This window comes from Pseudopipra pipra, chromosome 2 (genome assembly GCF_036250125.1).
Source record: "Pseudopipra pipra isolate bDixPip1 chromosome 2, bDixPip1.hap1, whole genome shotgun sequence".
NCBI lineage: Eukaryota > Metazoa > Chordata > Aves > Passeriformes > Pipridae > Pseudopipra > Pseudopipra pipra.
The window spans coordinates 78,294,556-78,312,828 of NC_087550.1; the positions used below are offsets into that span (position 1 = coordinate 78,294,556).

The 18,273-nt window shown below is 39.0% G+C and overlaps 1 protein-coding gene across 1 annotated transcript in view; it reads left to right on the forward strand.

Moving 5' to 3' along the window:
* MBNL2 (muscleblind like splicing regulator 2) overlaps positions 1 to 18,273 on the forward strand; it is a 108,940-nt gene that overhangs the window by 74,180 nt on the left and 16,487 nt on the right. The window contains 8 exon segments of the mRNA XM_064646030.1: positions 92 to 256; positions 3,211 to 3,411; positions 4,571 to 4,834; positions 11,118 to 11,171; positions 11,854 to 11,899; positions 11,902 to 12,007; positions 15,256 to 15,291; positions 16,691 to 16,785. Of these exon segments, the coding sequence (XP_064502100.1) occupies positions 92 to 256; positions 3,211 to 3,411; positions 4,571 to 4,834; positions 11,118 to 11,171; positions 11,854 to 11,899; positions 11,902 to 12,007; positions 15,256 to 15,291; positions 16,691 to 16,785 (967 nt within the window).

Sequence of the window (18,273 nt, forward strand, 5' to 3'; positions counted from 1 at the left end):
TTCTTGCTTAGTTTATAGTATCATATTTTGCTCGCAGGCATTAAACTATCATCAAAAGCAGCAGGCCGATTAATGTGACTTCTTTTTCCAGGGTCGTTGTACAAGGGAGAACTGCAAGTACCTTCATCCACCAACACATTTAAAAACTCAACTGGAAATCAATGGCAGGAACAACTTAATCCAGCAAAAAACTGCAGCAGCAATGCTTGCCCAGCAAATGCAGTTCATGTTTCCAGGGACACCGCTACAGCCAGTGGTAAGTGTATTTCTCTGATGGTGTTAATGGTAAGTAAAGTTGAAGACTATATTGACTTGCAAAAGTTCTCTAAACTAGTAACAATAAAAATAGTCCCTGTCTGTTGACTTAAGGAATTGCCGAGATGCTAGAGATACGTGCATTTATATTTGCATTTGAAGATAAAATGGAGTGTTGCTGTAGATTTGATTTATATTTCTTTTATCCCAAAACAATTTGCAATTTTTCCCTCTTTTCCACCTTCGTTCGGTTCATGACGGGTTTGCAAGGCTTTTCCCTATAATCTTTCTGGAGGTGAAAATTTGAATAACAACAAAAATTTGCTAGTAAGTCATTTGAGTAGAAATGCCAGGTTTCTCAGGAGTCTATGGGTTTGAATGGCTTTAAATATTATTTAGTGCCAATACCAGGAACCAAGGTTAATGTCATTCTGGATAGCATTTTCTTACTCTGTTGGAATCTGAAGTGTCCCAGGATAAACAGAGAACTGATGGTGTGTGCACATCACAAACTCAGTGATTTTGTCTCAAGATGATGCTCATGGTACCTGGGACACTTCTAATCCAGAAGGGGGCATGGAACTAGAGTCTTGCATACATGAGCAGCATCAGTTGCTCTGGGCTGCCCTTGCAGTTGGGCTTCTCACTGTAGCAGACTTCCAAAGCATGGTTTGGCACGTAATCTGAATTAAACTTTGCACACATGGCTGCTGCTGATGTTTTTTCAATCTAAATGCCTAGTGTAAGGCATCCCACTGGAGTGGGATTTCTTTTCCAATTTGAGGCATCTGGAGTGTTGGCATCAACTTCTGTGTTGGACTTGCAAGGTCCATTTATAGTTTATCAAAAGACATAGGCACTCCTAATTACCATTTGCTTGGCTTTTTTCAAACATCTGCATTTGGTTTTCCAAGTGCCTTTGTCTTTCCATGGGCTACTGCAGAAGTCAAGTGTAAGCATTTCAGAAACAGATGTCTGTATTTGGTCACAGGAAGCTCACCCCAGATGCCTTTTTCAAATGTATTTTTGTACTTGAAACATCTGCTGTCAGGTGTGATTGGGAATTGGGTGTCAGGACTCCTTGAATTTCACATGTTCATCAAATTGTATCTTGGTTATGTTTGCCTAATGTGTTTTGATATTTTGTGGGTTTTTACTGCTTGAGTTTTCATCCGAAAAAGTTTTGATGAAGCAATAGATGCCGCTGCTTAGTATTATGAGAAAAATTGAAGTGGAAAATTATACTTTTTTCTTCTTACCCGTTTCGTCATTTGAACTTTACAATTTCATTGACGTAATGTCTTCTGTACTGATTACTGTGATAAAAATGCCAGGTTTTATTTCTCTGTCTTGCATAAATTGCCAGATTAGGATGACTCAGCCTTGACCAAATGGATAAAAAGTGAAAGAAAATTCTATAGAAGTTATTTGACATGTGGATTTATTCATAAAATTATATCTGATACAAAGCTGTTATTTGTATTTCACATAACACATATTGTCCTCAACATAGTCGAGCCATTGTTTCATATAAATGTTCATTATTACGCTCTTAAGAATTTAGCTCACATTTGACATATAAACTGGGTTCCTTGATATCAAGCAGTTTTGATCACTGATAAAACCAGAGCGTCGTACATTTTTAACTCTCTAGGGCTGGTAGATGCCATTTCCATACAGTTGTTTATCCTGGCTAATCTGCATGCTCAAAACATCTTTGTACTAAGTTACCTTCACTTACAATTTAGTAATTGGTTCCAAAGGAAAAAAGAAACCCGAAACAAACTGAAACCCAAAACAAAACAGAAAAAAACCCCACCCTTCTAGTTCCTTTGCTGTCTCTTGCATATTTTTACATATTGTTTGTCGTGCAGGCCACCTAAATGAGAAGGCACTCCTCCCTTGTTAAAAACTGGTTTTGAAGTCTTAGTATTTTGCTGTTATGTTTCTAGCTGCTGGCTTATTTGGAAACTTAATTTCTGACAAAGCTAATCTGAGATGTGTCCTGTTTTTCTGCATGGTTTTTTCTCATTTGTAATTATAGCTTCATTCTCTGGGGTAAACATCAGCTCTGCAGAACTAAAGCACTTTCCAGGTCTGAGTGTGATCTGACCATGGTGATGTTCTGCCTCCACCCCCTGTGGAGCTGGTGGTAACAAACCCACTATTCTGCCTCATCGGGGCTGCGTTTTAGTATCACAAGTGTTCTTTCTTTTGGTCGTGACTTCACTGACTCACTGTAGGAAGGCATGAAACAAGATTTTTAGACCCATATCATTTCCTCCAATCAAAGTTTTTCATATGATGAACTCTAGCAAAGCCTGAATAATCCCTTTCTAAATATTGTGTCCAGCTGAGATTATAGTATTTATTCTGCCTGCCACTGGTGACAGCTGAGCACACAAACATTTGCAAAGGTGAGTTTTTTAAATGTATGAGCCACAGTAACATATTGCAGGAGGTGGCAAAATACAGTATGCAAACAGATGGAAGTTACATGCCAAAGACCTCATTGTGTATACTCTTATTAGAAATATGACTTTAATATAGTTAATAACGCTTCACCTATGAAATCTGGTACTTTGAAAAATAGCCTGTTTTCCCAAAGAAAACAGGTATTGAGAAAAAGCAATAAAGTCTATGTTATTTCTACATTTAGATGTGTAAATAAGCCTGCAATGTAAACTGGACCTCCACGGAGATTCAGGTTAAAAGAATGGCTTCCTTTGCATCAGGAGACTCTTTTCCAATAATAGTGTTAAAAAGGCAGTTCTTCGTGTGCTGCTCCAGTGTGTTACATGATTAAAAGAAGAGTATGCTGTGTGTTTTGCCAGCTGTTTGAAATTTTTTCGTTAAGAAAATGAATCAGTGCCAGAAAGAACAAGCAAAAGACAACTAGTAAGCTATTGATTAAGGGCCTTTTTTTTCATCTTGGTCTGTGTTTTCCTTTTGCAGCCCACATTTCCAGTGGGTCCCACAATAGGAACGAACACGGCTATTAGCTTTGCTCCTTACCTAACGCCAGTAACACCGGGAGTTGGCTTAGTCCCGACTGAGATCCTACCCACACCGCCTGTCATTGTTCCTGGAAGTCCACCGGTTTCAGTCCCCAGTTCAACTGCTACCCAGAAGCTCCTCAGGACTGATAAACTGGAGGTACTGTAGACACCACTGTGACTAGAAATACATCCTCTGTTAGGCTGTGTGAAAGATCCTGGAGGGAAAAGCTGTTGGTTTAAATCTAGGCTTAAATTTATTTGCTACAGGTAAAAAAATTTGTAACCAGGCAGGATTTCTGCTCTTGCAGCCAGTGGTAATTAAACACTGTTATTTTTAAGGTAGTACATTTGCTTAAATTTAATAGACATCAACATGAATTTTCATCTTTTTTAAAGTTCATTACCTCCAAAATACCTCAGGTATACATGCCTTGATGAAATATCTAACAAGCATATTTTTTATTTCAGTATTAATTCTGTCTTGATTTTTCTGCACTGATAGAAAGGGAATTTTGTAGCCTTATGGATCAATATTAGGGGAGTGGTGTAGCCCTTCATGCTTCAGCTGCAAATAGACATGTTGAATGTTACCAACCTTGCAGCAGGTGGAAGGGACAAGCCCCCAGTTATGTGCAGAGCGTCCCAGGTGTTGATGGATCTCTGCATGGCTGGACTCAGTGGAATCTGTGAGATCCAAGGACATAAGAAGGCCAAATGACTTGCAGAAATGAATGTCCTTTCCCAACAGCCTAAGCACTAGTCTCTACAGCACATTTCTTCCTAGGAAAAGAAGTTCATTCTCCTCATACTTGAAAATTATTTTTAAGAAGGCTCTCAATTCTGTTTGCAGACGCCATAAAAAATGCAGTGCATCTGACATGTATCTTCCCTGAGTTTCAGCAAGAGGAACTCCTTCCCTACCAGTCAGCCTGCAAGAATATAAAGTGTAGTTAGAAAGGGACAAAATCTTTTGTCATTCCCAGCTAGTTTTGCAGGGGTAGTTACTTCAGTAAGTATCCTTTCCAGCTGTTTTCTAAACCGGAAAAAGGAAAGGCACTTGTGAATTCTTCTGTTGCATGTCAAGTTCATTTAGCTACTGTACTGCAGAGCTACCCGAGGAGCCAAGAACGTAAGGGTAAAATAGATGCATTTCCCTCTCCCACCAGAAGATGAAGGGTTTAATAAATTGAATTTTCTGTAAAACTTGAACTAACTGGGGAAAGCGGCAAATCTGTCTTTTGGGGGCACGGGGCTCTCCTTTCCCTTTCATCTTGCACGGAGCTCTACCCCTGCAACATGTGTTGTTTTGCACGTAGGTGTGCAGGGAGTTCCAGCGGGGAAACTGTGCACGTGGAGAGACTGATTGCCGCTTTGCGCATCCAGCAGACAGCACAATGATTGACACAAACGACAACACCGTAACCGTGTGTATGGATTACATAAAAGGTCGTTGCATGAGGGAGAAATGCAAGTATTTTCACCCTCCTGCACATTTGCAGGCCAAAATCAAAGCGGCGCAACACCAAGCCAACCAGGCTGCAGTGGCAGCCCAGGCAGCTGCGGCAGCTGCGACTGTGATGGTAAGTGCTGGCATATATGGCTGCCTTTTTTTGATGCCTATTTTGCTTGAATTTGATGCTATTTGCTTATACTTTCTTTTCTCTTTTGCCTCTTTTGGTAAAATTTTTCTTTTTTTTTTTTTATTTTGGTAAAAGATACGAATTTTTAAAACTATTATTATTGCTTGATGGGAGGAAGCACTTTTTTTTCTTTATGCCCTTAATTTAATGCTGTATTTCTATTCAAGACAGTGAAGCAAATGACACTCTATACCACTTCTGTTCTCTGCCTTGATTATATATAAAATTTGCCCCTAGTATCTCCAAACAGAAACAAAACTGATAAGGTTCAGTGTTCCCAGGAGAACAGGGACACATATGCTGTTTTAGCTCTTTGATGACAGATATACATGTGGAAATTTGGAAGAAAAGGAAAGAGAGAGCATTTGCTTTGGAGATCAGTAGTAGAACAGAAACCTCCACTGAGATTCAACACACTCCACCTTAGCAGTCAGACAGTTAAATAGCTGGCCACCGTGGTCTCACTGTTTGGGAGTGGAGAAAAACCAGCACACTGCTCTATTCTACCATTAGTGCCTGTCTGAGGATGAGAAAGAACTGCCCTCTGTAGATACAAAACTATCCCAAAAGACGAAAAAGTGTTGCCTGTATCTTTTTGAACTTTGGTTAGATGAATCTCATGGCTAGAGACTTCTTGCCTCTCCCACTGTCATGGACCAGTTACTTGAATCATGGGGTTTAAAAGTAGTAAAGTAAAAGGGAAATCATTAAGAAAAAACATTGTAGCTACACTCAGAAGAAAACAGATTGAGGGCTTTTATTTTCTGATATTTTAACCTCTTACTTTAAACTGTTCAGACAAGTCAACCCATCCATTTGCCAGTATTGGATCCCTCTTATAGTTGCTACCGGGAAAGTTGATAAATTTAGAGTGGTATTGATAAAGTTAAATAAATCAAGCATGCAAGATCTGAATTGGGAGACAAAACTGCTGGCAGCAAATCGAAGAATCATTGTCCTCGTTGCTGGCAGTGGACGAATAATTAAGCAGATGTGGTTTGTGGACTTGTGGGCAGTGCATACAATAGTTATAGACAATACAGTTATTCTCTGAGTAAAAAGCCTACCAGAAACACAATACAGTACAGTATATAACTACCCCAAGCTATTGTATTTAGCCAACAGCAAAGACCAGACCTTTTTGAGGGACAAAGGGTAAGTTATGCAAGAATGTAAACCACTAAACAGAATAATATTTCTTAAGTTTTAATATTTTTTCTCTAATACTCTAACAGTCTCTGTTTCAAATTGGATGATTTTTAGTTAAAGTTTCCTGTGCTTGCAGAAATTGAATACCATCTGGAAATTAAAGCAAAGAAGGTTGGGTTTGTATTCTGATTAGCTTCTGTTGTGCAATATTTATTGTTCATTTAGAGAGTGTGGTATTTCTAGGCACTATACTAAAGAAGAAAGGAGAGAGATGAGTGGATTATGGGGGGTTTTTGCACTTCAGTAATGGTTGTATATATATTCTGTGATTTTAAATAAGCCTTAACTGGAGTTGCATTAGCCTCAAAGCAAGATGAAGCATCATTGGAAACACAGAATTGAAATATTAGCAGTCTAATGTCACTGGAGAAGGCAGCAGAACAGAGTAACTTTTTGCAGAAAAATTTGTACAAAATATTCTAATGGCACATTTAGGCTAGCAGACAAGATTCTTTGCAATTCAACTATTTTTTGCTTAATATAGACTTGAAATAATCAGATAGAGTGAATGAAAAATCACCAGAATGCCAATAACAACAAAAAAGTGGTAGAAATGGCCTTACATGACTGCAAGGCCACCCAAGAATGACTAAGAATACTCAGTTGGATCTAGAGAGCAAAAGGGAAAAATACATATGCTTACCTATAGGGTTCACTTGCAGGTTGCTCACAGGTTGAAATTGTGTCCAAGAGGTTTTCCTTCCCAGGGGAGCCCAAGGTACTTATATAGATGAGAGTTGTGCATAGGCCTGGAGCACTGTAGGCAAAGCTGGTAAGACTGTTGGAGGTCAATGAGTTCTGCATTCTGCCACTTTTCAGAACGTGCACTATCTGTGTTTCTGTACACTAAGGGTTAGAAATTTGTACTCAGATATACTAGGTCACCTAATCATGTAAAAAGAAAGGGGGAAGCCACTGTAAAAGAGGAACACATATAGGTTAAATGTGAAAATGCATTAGAAGAGAGTGTTACCTGTCATTGTGCTTTTGGAACTCCAAATATTCATATGGTGCTTCAGAGAGCATAAAACATCACTGAAGACTGTACAGCCTCAATGAAAATGTGAATTCAGAGCTGGTATTGGAAGGGACCTCTGGAGATCACCTAGCTCATTTCCCCTGCTCAAGCAGGGTGAGCTAGAGTAAATTGCCCAGTACATGTCTGTTTGGCTTAATAACACCTCCAAGGATGGAGACTCCACAACTTCTCCTGACAACCTGCTCCATACTACCAGTAAAAAGAAATACTTCCTTTATATAAAATCTTAAATTTAAATGGAATTTCTTGTATCGACATTTGTTCCCTGCCCCATCTTTACCCTGCTGTTAGGTATTTGTATACATTGATGAGGTTTCCCCCTGTATCTTCTCTTCTCCAGGCTAAAAAGTCTCTATTCTGTCAGCCTTTCCCCAGGTAAGAGGTGCTCCAGGCCCCTTCATCATTTTTTGGGCTCTTTATGGGACTGTTTTCTAGTGTGTCCATACCTTTCTTGTGCTGGGGTGCCCAGACTTGGACATAGCACTCCATATGTGGCCTCACTAGTGCTGAGTAGAGGGGAAGGATCACCTCTCTGCACCTGTTGGTGATGCTCTTCCTAATGCAGCCCAGCATGCTGTCAGCTGCCTTTGCTGTGAGGGCACACTGCTGTCTTGGTGTCCACCAAGGTCTTGAGGGTCTTTTCTACCAAACCTCGGTGGCCGACAGTGTGTATTGGTGCTTGGGGCTGTTCCTCCCCAGGTATGAGACTTGGTATTTCTCTTTGTTGAACTTAGTGAAGTTCCTCTGTGCCAGTTTCTCCAGACTTTCTAGGTCCCTCTATGTGGCAGCACATCTATCTTCTGTATCAACCACTCCTCCGAGTTTTAGAGCACTGGAAGTCCACCTGTTTCCCATTTAGCCCATACTAAATATGGCTGTCTATGAGGATGAAGTGGTGTTGAAAACCTTTTCGAAGTCAAGAGAAAGAACATCCATTGATCTCACTTCACCCACCAAGCCAGTCTCATCATAGAAGGCTTTTAAGCACAATTTCCCTTTCACAAATATATGCTGACTACTTCCCATCACTATCTTGGCTTTCATATGTTAGCAGATGGTTTTCAGGAGGATTTGCTCGATTGCTTTCCCAGAGACAGAGGTGAGGTTGACCAACCTGTGAGTCCTCAGACCTTCCTTCCTGCTCTTTTTGAAGATAGGAGTACCGTTTACTTTCTTACAATCTTCGGAAACTTCCCCCAGTTGGTGGGATCTTTCAAAGATAATTAAGAGTAACTTTGCAGTGACATTGGCCAACTCCCTCAGCACCCATCTGTTAGTGCATTCTGTTAGTTTCTATGGATTTGTGTACATCCGGCTTGTTTATATGTGCTCTAGCCTGATCATCCTCCTCCAAGGATAAATCTTCACTTCAGACTTTCCTACTGGTCTCCCACTGTCCTGAAGACAAGTTTTGCCAGTAAAGATGGAGATGGAAAGGATTGTCAGAACCTCAGCCTTCTCAATGTCCTGTGTCACCAGGTTGCCTGCCCCATTCAGCGGTGGAAACACATTTTCTCTAGTCTTCCTTTTGTTGCTGATGCACTTGGAGAAGCCCTTCTTGTTGGCTTTCACATCTCTTGCCAGATTCAACTCCAGGTGATCTTTGACTCTCCTGACATATCCCTGCATGTTCAGGCTGTGTCCCAGTTCCTCCTGAGCCATCTGTCCCTGCTCCTACCTCTTGTGTTCTTTCTTTCTTGTGTTTGAATTTAGTCAGGAGCTCCTTGCATATCTGTGGAGGCCACTGCTGTGTGGATCTTACTTGTATTCCAGGAGACATTATAATTTGCCAACATGACATATGGCAGACAAATACTATGCCTTGGATCTTTGATAATTTTTATTATTATCTTTATTTCGTTTCCATAGCCTTTTTCTCTCCAGCCTGTAGCTATTGATTTTTTTGGTTGTTAGTTATGTAGGAGATCAAATGTTAAGAAGGAGATAACCTGATGGAACAGAAAGAGGCAAAGGAAATTTTACTATCAGGATGAAATAAAAGAAAATATGACTGTAGGGGAGAAAAATGAGCAGTTTGAAAGCCTGAAAAGAGGGGGAGACTATGTGGAAACGAGGTTGATGAGTAGGCTTAGAAACAGATCAAGTTAAAGCCTTTGGGTTGAGAAAACTGTGAGACTGAACTTGCTGTGAAAGTTGAGGGGAGAGCCAGCAAAAAACTTCAAAGTAGGGAGATGAGGTTAAGAAGAGCATGGAGAAGAATTGGAGAAAGGCGATAATAAACAGATAATAAATTCACAAGTGAGATTAGATAAGATCTGCATTTGGATAATAAATGTAATTAACTGAAATGCTTTACTCTTAGTGATGTTGATTTGAATTTGTGGACTTCATCATTGCATAATGCTGAATTCAGTTGTACTGCTTCACCTCTGTGTAGACTTGGGTCTGTGCTGAAGGCAGAGTGGATCTGAGGCTGTGCCCCATACAGGCAGAGTGATGCCCTCTCAGTGGTACCTGTGGCAGGTATCACATCTTGGCTGCACGGTGCCCTGCTTAGACAGAAGTCTGTCCAGATCCTAATTTTGTACCAGGTGTTTCTTGTTATGTCTGGGTCTTGGACACAGACAGATGAGCAGATCCTACAGATCAGGGTATGTAATCCAGAAAAGTGCCAAAGGAGAGATGCGGATGGTGTTGAGAAGACTCATGCAACAGAGACAGGAACAAGGAATAAGCAAAATGAGGACTGTTCTGCAAAATACCCTGTTGACACTAGCTAACCTTGTGACCACAAGCTCTATGCAGGCATTTTGTGCCTTGTTCTTTTTTCCCCCCCACTTTTGTTCCCTATTTCCACATACTGATTTCAAGGTCGACATAATCCGTATATTCTAAAAAGAGCTAAATACCAGCCTGTGTTTAAAAAACAAAAGCAAAAATTTTGATTTCTAAATAAATTTTTCTTTCCTTTCTAAATGTTTTTAAGAATTGTTTAAGTTATAAAACTTGAAAGTAATATTTTATATGAGAAAGATTTTTACAGAATGCCATCATATCAGCCATAAGTTTGATCTTATTATGAAAATATACATAAATGTATATGCCTATGTACTATGCCTAGATACTTTCTTTTAAAAAATTAATAATGCTGGACTAATATCGTAACTCTTAGGTTAATGTTCACTTATGAACTGGGAGCATTATTTTTACTCCCTGCTCCTGACCTGAAGCTAGTACTGAAGATTGTAGCAAAATTTAGAAAGTGTGTTTTCAAGTAGGTTTTCAGTTCTGAAAGCCTTTTTTCTCTCTCAATGTAATGTGGTAAGTTACAAGGAAAAAAATCTACAAAAATGACCCAGCCATAGGAGGAAAGAAAAGGAATTAATGATAAGTTAGTGTAACTAGACGTTGGCAAAGGAGAGCCTCTCTCATTTTGAATCCCAAATCCATTCAATGATTCACTTCTCTAAATTAAAATACCTTTGCCTTGTAAGCACTGATGTTAATAGCATTCATAATGCGTTACAACTTTCACTAGTGCTTTACATTTGAAAATGTAGCCTCCCAAATCAATTTTGCCACTTTGAAATGTGACTTAACTAACTTATCAGGAATTCCTATAGGCGTATCCTTAAAACTTTTTGCATCTCTGTGAAGTGTTTATATGATGCTTAATAGTGTCTGCAAGCTGCTGTTTTACTCAACTTTCCTGAATTTCAAACATCTATATTTTACTCTCTTATATGCTTTTAACTAAGGTATAGTAGATGCATTTTTGCTTCGGTACTAATTCAAAATGTAATATTCATTTCTTTAGAAGACATTTTTGTTGTTGTGCATGCCTAGTGTTTTGTATGTTGTATATTGCATTCAGAATATTTTTTTCCTTCTCACCTATCCACAAATGCAATGCCGTTCCCATGATGCACCTCTGCTTGCTGTTTACCTGTATGTTAATTCGCTTGACTCCCATTGGCCCACTGCCATCATGTGCTCGCTGCCTGTTATTAAAAGACTCAGTCGACTGCCAAAGCAATGAAGCGACCTCTCGAAGCAACTGTAGACCTGGTACTTTGACCTTTCACCTTTTGCTTTGCATGTAGCTTTTTTTTTTTGTTTTGTTTTTGGTTTTTGGGTTTTTTTTCCTTCAGAGAAGCAACTAATGAAATTTGTATCGCTTTACTTTTCAAACATCAACCGGAAATGATTTCACATACTCGTTAATTTACCGGAAGCTCTATTTATCCATCTCATTCTCATACGTAATAAACCGCAGACTATTTAGTTTGGTTCCTAACACAGTTTCATCTTTTTTAAATCTCTCATGAAAAGTTGAATTGAGATAAAACTGCTTTTGTAATTAAAAACGTGTAATGTAATCCATTAATCTGTATAATAATAGGAAATGATATTTAAATTTTAAAAAAAAAGGAAATACTTGGCAATGAAACACAAGTGGTTTTTTCTCCCTGTAATATTTGAAAACCTACTTAAAGGCAATGCCATTTTCGTTGCTTTAAAGCAAACGTTTCTTTTCAGTAGTTGTGCTGCTACAGTTTTAGGTTAATAGTACCATGCTTTTGCTATCAATAACAAAATTTCACTCATTTTACATTGCTGTGCTTTGAGTTGATATGCATGGCAAGGCATCTTTAGCCGCTTTAAAAAATACTAAGTTTTCATATTTGTATATATGTTACAGACAACGTCTTAGAAATGGCATCATTTTAACTAACTTTCTTATTTACAGGCCTTTCCTCCTGGTGTTCTTCACCCTTTACCAAAGAGACAAGCACTTGAAAAAAGCAATGGTGCCAGTGCCGTTTTCAATCCCAGTGTCTTGCACTATCAACAGGCTCTTGCCAATGCTCAGTTGCAGCAACATGCAGCGTTTATCCCAACAGGTATGTTGTACTCACATTGAACCAATATTGTGTTCCTTAGGTAGCTCCAAGTCAGGCAGTTGCACTTAACTGCTCCCTGCCCCACTTGAGGTGAAGTCTGCACAGATAATTACATGTTATTTTAATTCCTCTTGCACAGGATGACAATTCAAGGAGAAACTTCAGCATGCCGTTAAGCTGCATTTTTGCACATTCACAGCCTTGCTCATCATTGTCCAGAGTTTGCCCCTTTTTTGCCTACCTTAAATTGGCTGGATTTTGACTCATATCTGCCAGCACTCACCTAGATGACGAGGGCAAAGTTCCGCTAACAAAAACGCTGGAAAAAGCGTCACACTCCAGAGATGCCACAGCATCCTCCTGCTCCTTTGGCTGCTGTTGTGCAGCCGTGGGGATTGCCCCAGCTGCACATGAGCACCCTGAGAAGGGGAACACCAGCCATAACCTTCCAGTCAATACTGGCAAAACACATTGCTTCCTGTAACTGCACTAAAGGGCTTTGAGGCATCAGATGCATTTTTGTGGTTCTCATTTTGGAACACCACCAGAACTTTTCCTAGCATTTGCAGCTCATAGCTGGGGTTACACTTCCTCATAAGGATGATCTGAAGATGAGTGAATGCAATTTACATTTCAGTGCTCATAACTCTGTAAAAATCAGAGCACCATGGCTGGTGGCAGAACTTCTCTTTAACACTGTGAGAAAAGGAATGTGCTAGGTGCTTGTGTAAACAGTAACAACATAACCCTTTAAATTATGTCAGTCACCCCCACTCCAAACTTCCCAAAGGTAAATATCCTGCCTAAGGAATTCTGCAATTTCAGTCATAATTGACTAATAATGTATTTTAGTATCAGAATGTTATCCAGTGTGAACTTCCAGAATTATTTAAAACTACGTGTTTACAAATGCGTTTCACATTTCAGCAATGTTAGTTTAGTTTATAGAAAGAATGTCGGTAAAACAAGGAATGAAACACAACACATGATGATTTCCCAATCTATCAGCATTCCCATATGTTTTTAAAGATAAAAAGCAAACACAGATGGCTTTGACTTCATGGAATTTTTCTATAAGGCCTCAGTAACAACCTTGGAGCCTGCCCCCGTATTTGTAATAGTAAGTTATAGCATGCTGTATTTTTAGCACATTGGTGCACTAGAATATCTGTGGCAGAAAACACATTGACATTTATGGGAGTGTTTGGGGAAAAAAAAAACCAAACGTGAGACTGCCTATTTGGACATGAATGGAAGACTGCCCTGTGCTTACAAACATGCCGAAATTTCCACAAATTTATTTTACATTGAAACCCTGAGAATTTGCAGCACAATAGGTGTTTTTCCTTCTTAAGCACTCCCTTTTGGGGCTTATTGCTATTATTTGCAATTGCCAAGGACTTCAAATTAACTATGGAAAATACAGTAGTTTAAACCTTTTTCAGTGAAAGAGCATTTGGATATTTTCCAGACTTTTGGAGTGTTCATGCTTCCTTAAGTAGCTCACTTTTTGTACTTTTATTGTGTGTCCCTCTTTCCAGCTAATGGTTGTAATTATAGTTTTATCTGACAAATTTCTGATGGTAAGAAGTGTGGATCTTGGAAGTAAACCTTACAGGCCAGGTTGTTGGCAAGCCCCAAAACAAGTGCATGAAAAAAAAAAAAAGAAACAGAAGTGTAACATAGCAGATGGAGCCCAAGCCCCAGAGTAGAAAACCTTTCTCAAAAGTGATGAACCTCCTGGTCTTCTCAAACACCATCAGCACCTAGAAAGGATATTAGAGAGAGAAGTGGGGTATGGGACAAGGTTAGGAAAGGGAAACCCCCTCTATATGAGTGGGTGTCATGAGTTTTCCATTAAAGATGCTGCATTGATATTCCCACGTTTCCTGGGAAGGTTGGATTTGGCGGGTGTAAGGACTGTCATGCCACCCAGGTCTAAGGAGCAATGCATGACATTATCTGTTGCATTTTAAATGATTTTGTGGTATTTTCTAAACTGGTATAATTTTCAAACGTGTTCCTTGTGTGTGTGTGTGTGTGTGTGTGTGTGTGTGTGTGTGTGTGTATGTGTATTAAATTTTAAAACAAGTTTTGCTGCTGGAATATATATAAAACTTAATTGTTTTATATAACTCCTCTGCTTTCTTAACCACTGGCTCCCCTAACAAAAAGTGTGGGGCTTGACTTAGCATGGCTTACCTCCAAAGTTCTGCACTTTGTTTGTTTTACATCAGTTTGATTGCTTTGTCACCTTCTCCTTATTGTTTGGTGAACGATCTTAAAAACAAGAGATCTTTTCTCTCTTTCCATTGCTGTTTGTTAGTGTTTCTATAGCCTCTAGAGGAGGAACTTTGTGTATTCTCTGGGAACTGTTCTTGGGTAAGGTCATTCATAGTTACGCCAGTACTGCAGAGTCCTGTAAGGTGCAGTGGTAGTAATTAAGCAGGAATAGAGGAAGCATATTCGGCTTTGTGTCAAATATGCATGTATCTGGGACCAGTCTCCTTCCCTGCGTACCTTCACCAGCTTGCTGTATGTACTGTACTGAATATGCTGATGTTTTTTTCCATTTGGTCTTTTCCAGAAAGGTTAAGCATTCCAGGCAAGCAGTGCTTCCACACTCTGAGGTGCACTGGGAGCCTTCTGCTGCAACGTTACACACTTTGAGGTGTTTAGCTTGGGGAATTGCCGAAGTAGTGTTTATTTTCTTCAGAAGCACCGCTCCACCTCCAATTGTGTTAAGAATGGGTACATTAACATCAAACACAAATTTGGCAAAGCCCCTGCAGAATAATATTGTCCTAGTTTCATTTTAACTTCTTTCTCTGATGCATGTCAGAAAGTTGGTGAATGTTGATCTGCGCAATATTGAGCTGTCTGAATTATGCAGTGAGTTCTAAAATTCCCAAATACCGTGACCTTTAATCAAAGATGTTTCTATAAACAAAAACTTGTTGCTACAAAAGTACTATGTGAAATGATAAAATTAATAAGTAAAAAAGTTTATGAAGTATCCTGAGTATGCACAGAAATATGCCAAAAATCACACAGTATATTTAGGATTTTAGTAAGAACACAATCACCTTTTTGTGTTAAAGCAAACCTATGAATGACCTTACAGTTTCATTTAACTAACTTACTTCTCTGTGGTTATGCTTGAATCTCAGTTTGAATGTTAACTCTAAACGGCTAACCTGTTTCTTCCCTTTATCCACTTTTTTCACCTATCATTGCATGACACGCAGGGTCAGTTTTGTGCATGACACCCGCTACCAGTATTGGTAGGTTCCAAATTTCTTTACTGATCTCTTTTTCATACTGTATATGATGTATATTCACTTGTTTCAAAAATCCTAGGCAAGATTTAGACACTGACTAGAAATAAAGGTTCGCTTGTCCTTCTGGTTGACTTCGCAGAGTGTTTAGATTTGTAGATGAAAGCTGCAGTTTAGACGTGATATCACCTGCTATAACAACTACACTGCAAAAGCATAATACCATGAATTCCAGTCTGCTTTTCAGTTTTCAAAGTTTTATTTCTCTTTATATTTTATATTGGCTAGTACTATAAAATCATAAAATACTGGAAAAAGCCAGCAAATTTTCATCAGTGTTTTAAAGTTTCATAGTGGTGTGCCTATTTCTCCTTTGCTGTGTGTTAGAAAGTTTTATCAGCGTTTCCCAGAAATGCCTACTTTGATCCAGAGAGGTTCTGTTGAGACTCGTGATCTGAATCTCACTCCTCCTCTAAATATATTTGCAGCTTGAAATTAACATTTTGGGCATGCAAGGGTGAAGTCCAATGCAACAGCTTCTAAGAGGCTATAGCCCTATCCCAGTGATTTTACTTTTGAGTTTTTTTGGGCCTACTCAGTTAAAATGGTTAAAATATCAAGCCTTAAAACATCAAGTTAATAATTCCCCCATGAAGATGCTGATTAAAATTCATTCTTAAAATGAGCAAAAGCAGTGACTGTCACAAAATCGATCTTGCTTTTTTAGATCAAACAAAATAGTATTTATATCAGGAAAATTATCATCATCCCTCTCCTGATTTTTGCCTCAAAGCAGATGGTAATTTAACTCTGATAAAGTCAAACAGTTACGCAGTGCTAGTAGGAAAAAATGCGTAAATTGGATTATAAAGGAAGACAGTGAGTATCTGGCTTACTTCAAAATGAAGTTACATGAAAATAATTAATTTTTAATTGTGTTTAAAAATTAAGATAAACATTGATCAGTTTTCTTCCCAGTTCAAACCACTGTGCCTTTTTGTAGTAGAATTTTATTTTGAAGTGATTTCTATCTGTACTGGGGTAAAACAAATAACCCATGTAACAATACGCAGGTAACGGGCTATTTTGGTAAAGACCTCATTTGTGCAAGTAATCTTCTTAGAGACAACAGTCACATTTTCAGTGGTCCTTACTCTTTTTTTTCTGGGAATCGCTGATTGTGTTGACAACCTTCCTTTAATTGTACTTGTAATAAGCTATTTTCCCCTTTTTTTTATTTCTCCGCCACGCTTTCTCGCTTTGCACTGTGATTGCATGCCATCTGCCGGTTTAACCCATGATGATGGCTTGCCGCTCTTGATATTCACCATGCCAAAAATACCACTTCTCTTACCATAATGCTGCACCCTCCTGTTCATTGCTTCCATGGTTCCCCTCCTGAAAGTACCCATGATGCACAACGCTACGGCCGCCACTGTCTCTGCAGCAACAACTCCTGCAACAAGTGTTCCCTTCGCCGCAACAGCCACAGCAAATCAGGTTTGCTCCTTTTAAAGCTTTCTTTCACAAGATCCTGAACTCTAAATGAGTGCTGAGATTTTTATTTTAATTTTTTTTTAACAAAAAAAATTCTCCCGGAGAATTTTTTTTTATTTCTGTGTTTACCCCATCAAATTTTCGTTTATTTTTAAGTCGTTTATAGCAAGTGTTTGTGGGACAGGTTGCACTTATTTAGAGTTAACATTTGTTGCAAATAATGATGTAGCTGTGTTTTGTGTTGCGATGTTTGTACCTAATTATTGTGTAATTAACCCAGCTGGAGTTAGAATCACCGTAGTACTGGACTACTTACAAAAGTTTATTATTAACACCTAAGTTCAAAAGGAAGATCATCACAGATTTCAAACATCCAGGTGTGTTCATGTAGCCTTCTTCATGAGGTGTGTGGAAGTGACTAATTTGTAAGCATGGAAGCTGTCAAAAATGACAACCAGGACAAGGCAGCTGGAAAAAAATTAAAAGAAAAAAAATTGAATGTTTTCTATAAATGCTAGTGGTCTAAACAGCACTCAAGATATTTATGACTATGCTTGCTTTCTGTTTGAAAGTGTATCTTTAACCTGGTAATTATATTTCCCCAAGGAAGGATGTTATTAGAAAGAACCCTGAGGATTATTGGCTGAGGCAGGCTAGGAAAGATGATACTTTCTCCTCTTCTTCTGCAGTTTATGTTAATAACAGTTTTCATTTTGGTAAGGTTTCCCCCTCCTCCTGTATGACCTGATTCCCACGGAAGACATATCTGTTGGAGCCCGTAGTGCATAGCTTTGACTCCTCTGTTGGGGCTGTAGAGATTTCCACCCTAATGCACCTGGCATCTCTCAGGGGAAGGATTTGCACAGCTGTTGGGTTGCTCTGGCTTTTCCGTTGCTTTGGAACCAAACTCCAGCACTTCCACCTGAGATGTGTTTTCCCTCAGGTTCTGAGAGGTCAGATTGAAGAGGAAGCAAGCACATTTGCTCACCAAGAGAAAGCAAAGGGCTGTGTCCCCATCACCTTTCCTTGTGTTGCTCCTGGACAGACCAATAAGCTGTTGCAGACCCAGAGGATATTCTCACCTGTTGATTCATTCCCCTCCACTTGCCAAGGGCTTAGAAAGAAATCAGTGAAAATGTTTTGCTTAATAATGTTATACTAGCAGGTTTATTTTTTTTTTTTACTGTCATTCCCAAAACCATTTGAGTATCCCATGGAAAAACAGAAGTTGTTGCAAGAGTTTATTTATAATAATTTATGAAAAATATACTACCTCTGAAATACACCCTACTTCCTTGAAGAAACACAAACCACTACGTTTTCTCTTTTTTTTTTTTTTAAAGTTCATTTGGCAACATTGTGGCATTTGTGCTTGTAGCGTTTTCACCAAAAGTGTTGTTGTTTTGTGCATACTTTTCTGAGAGCTAGCTTGTAAAAAATGCTTGAAAGTGCAGCAGGCAAATGGTGCATTTCATGGTCCTTTCCAGAACA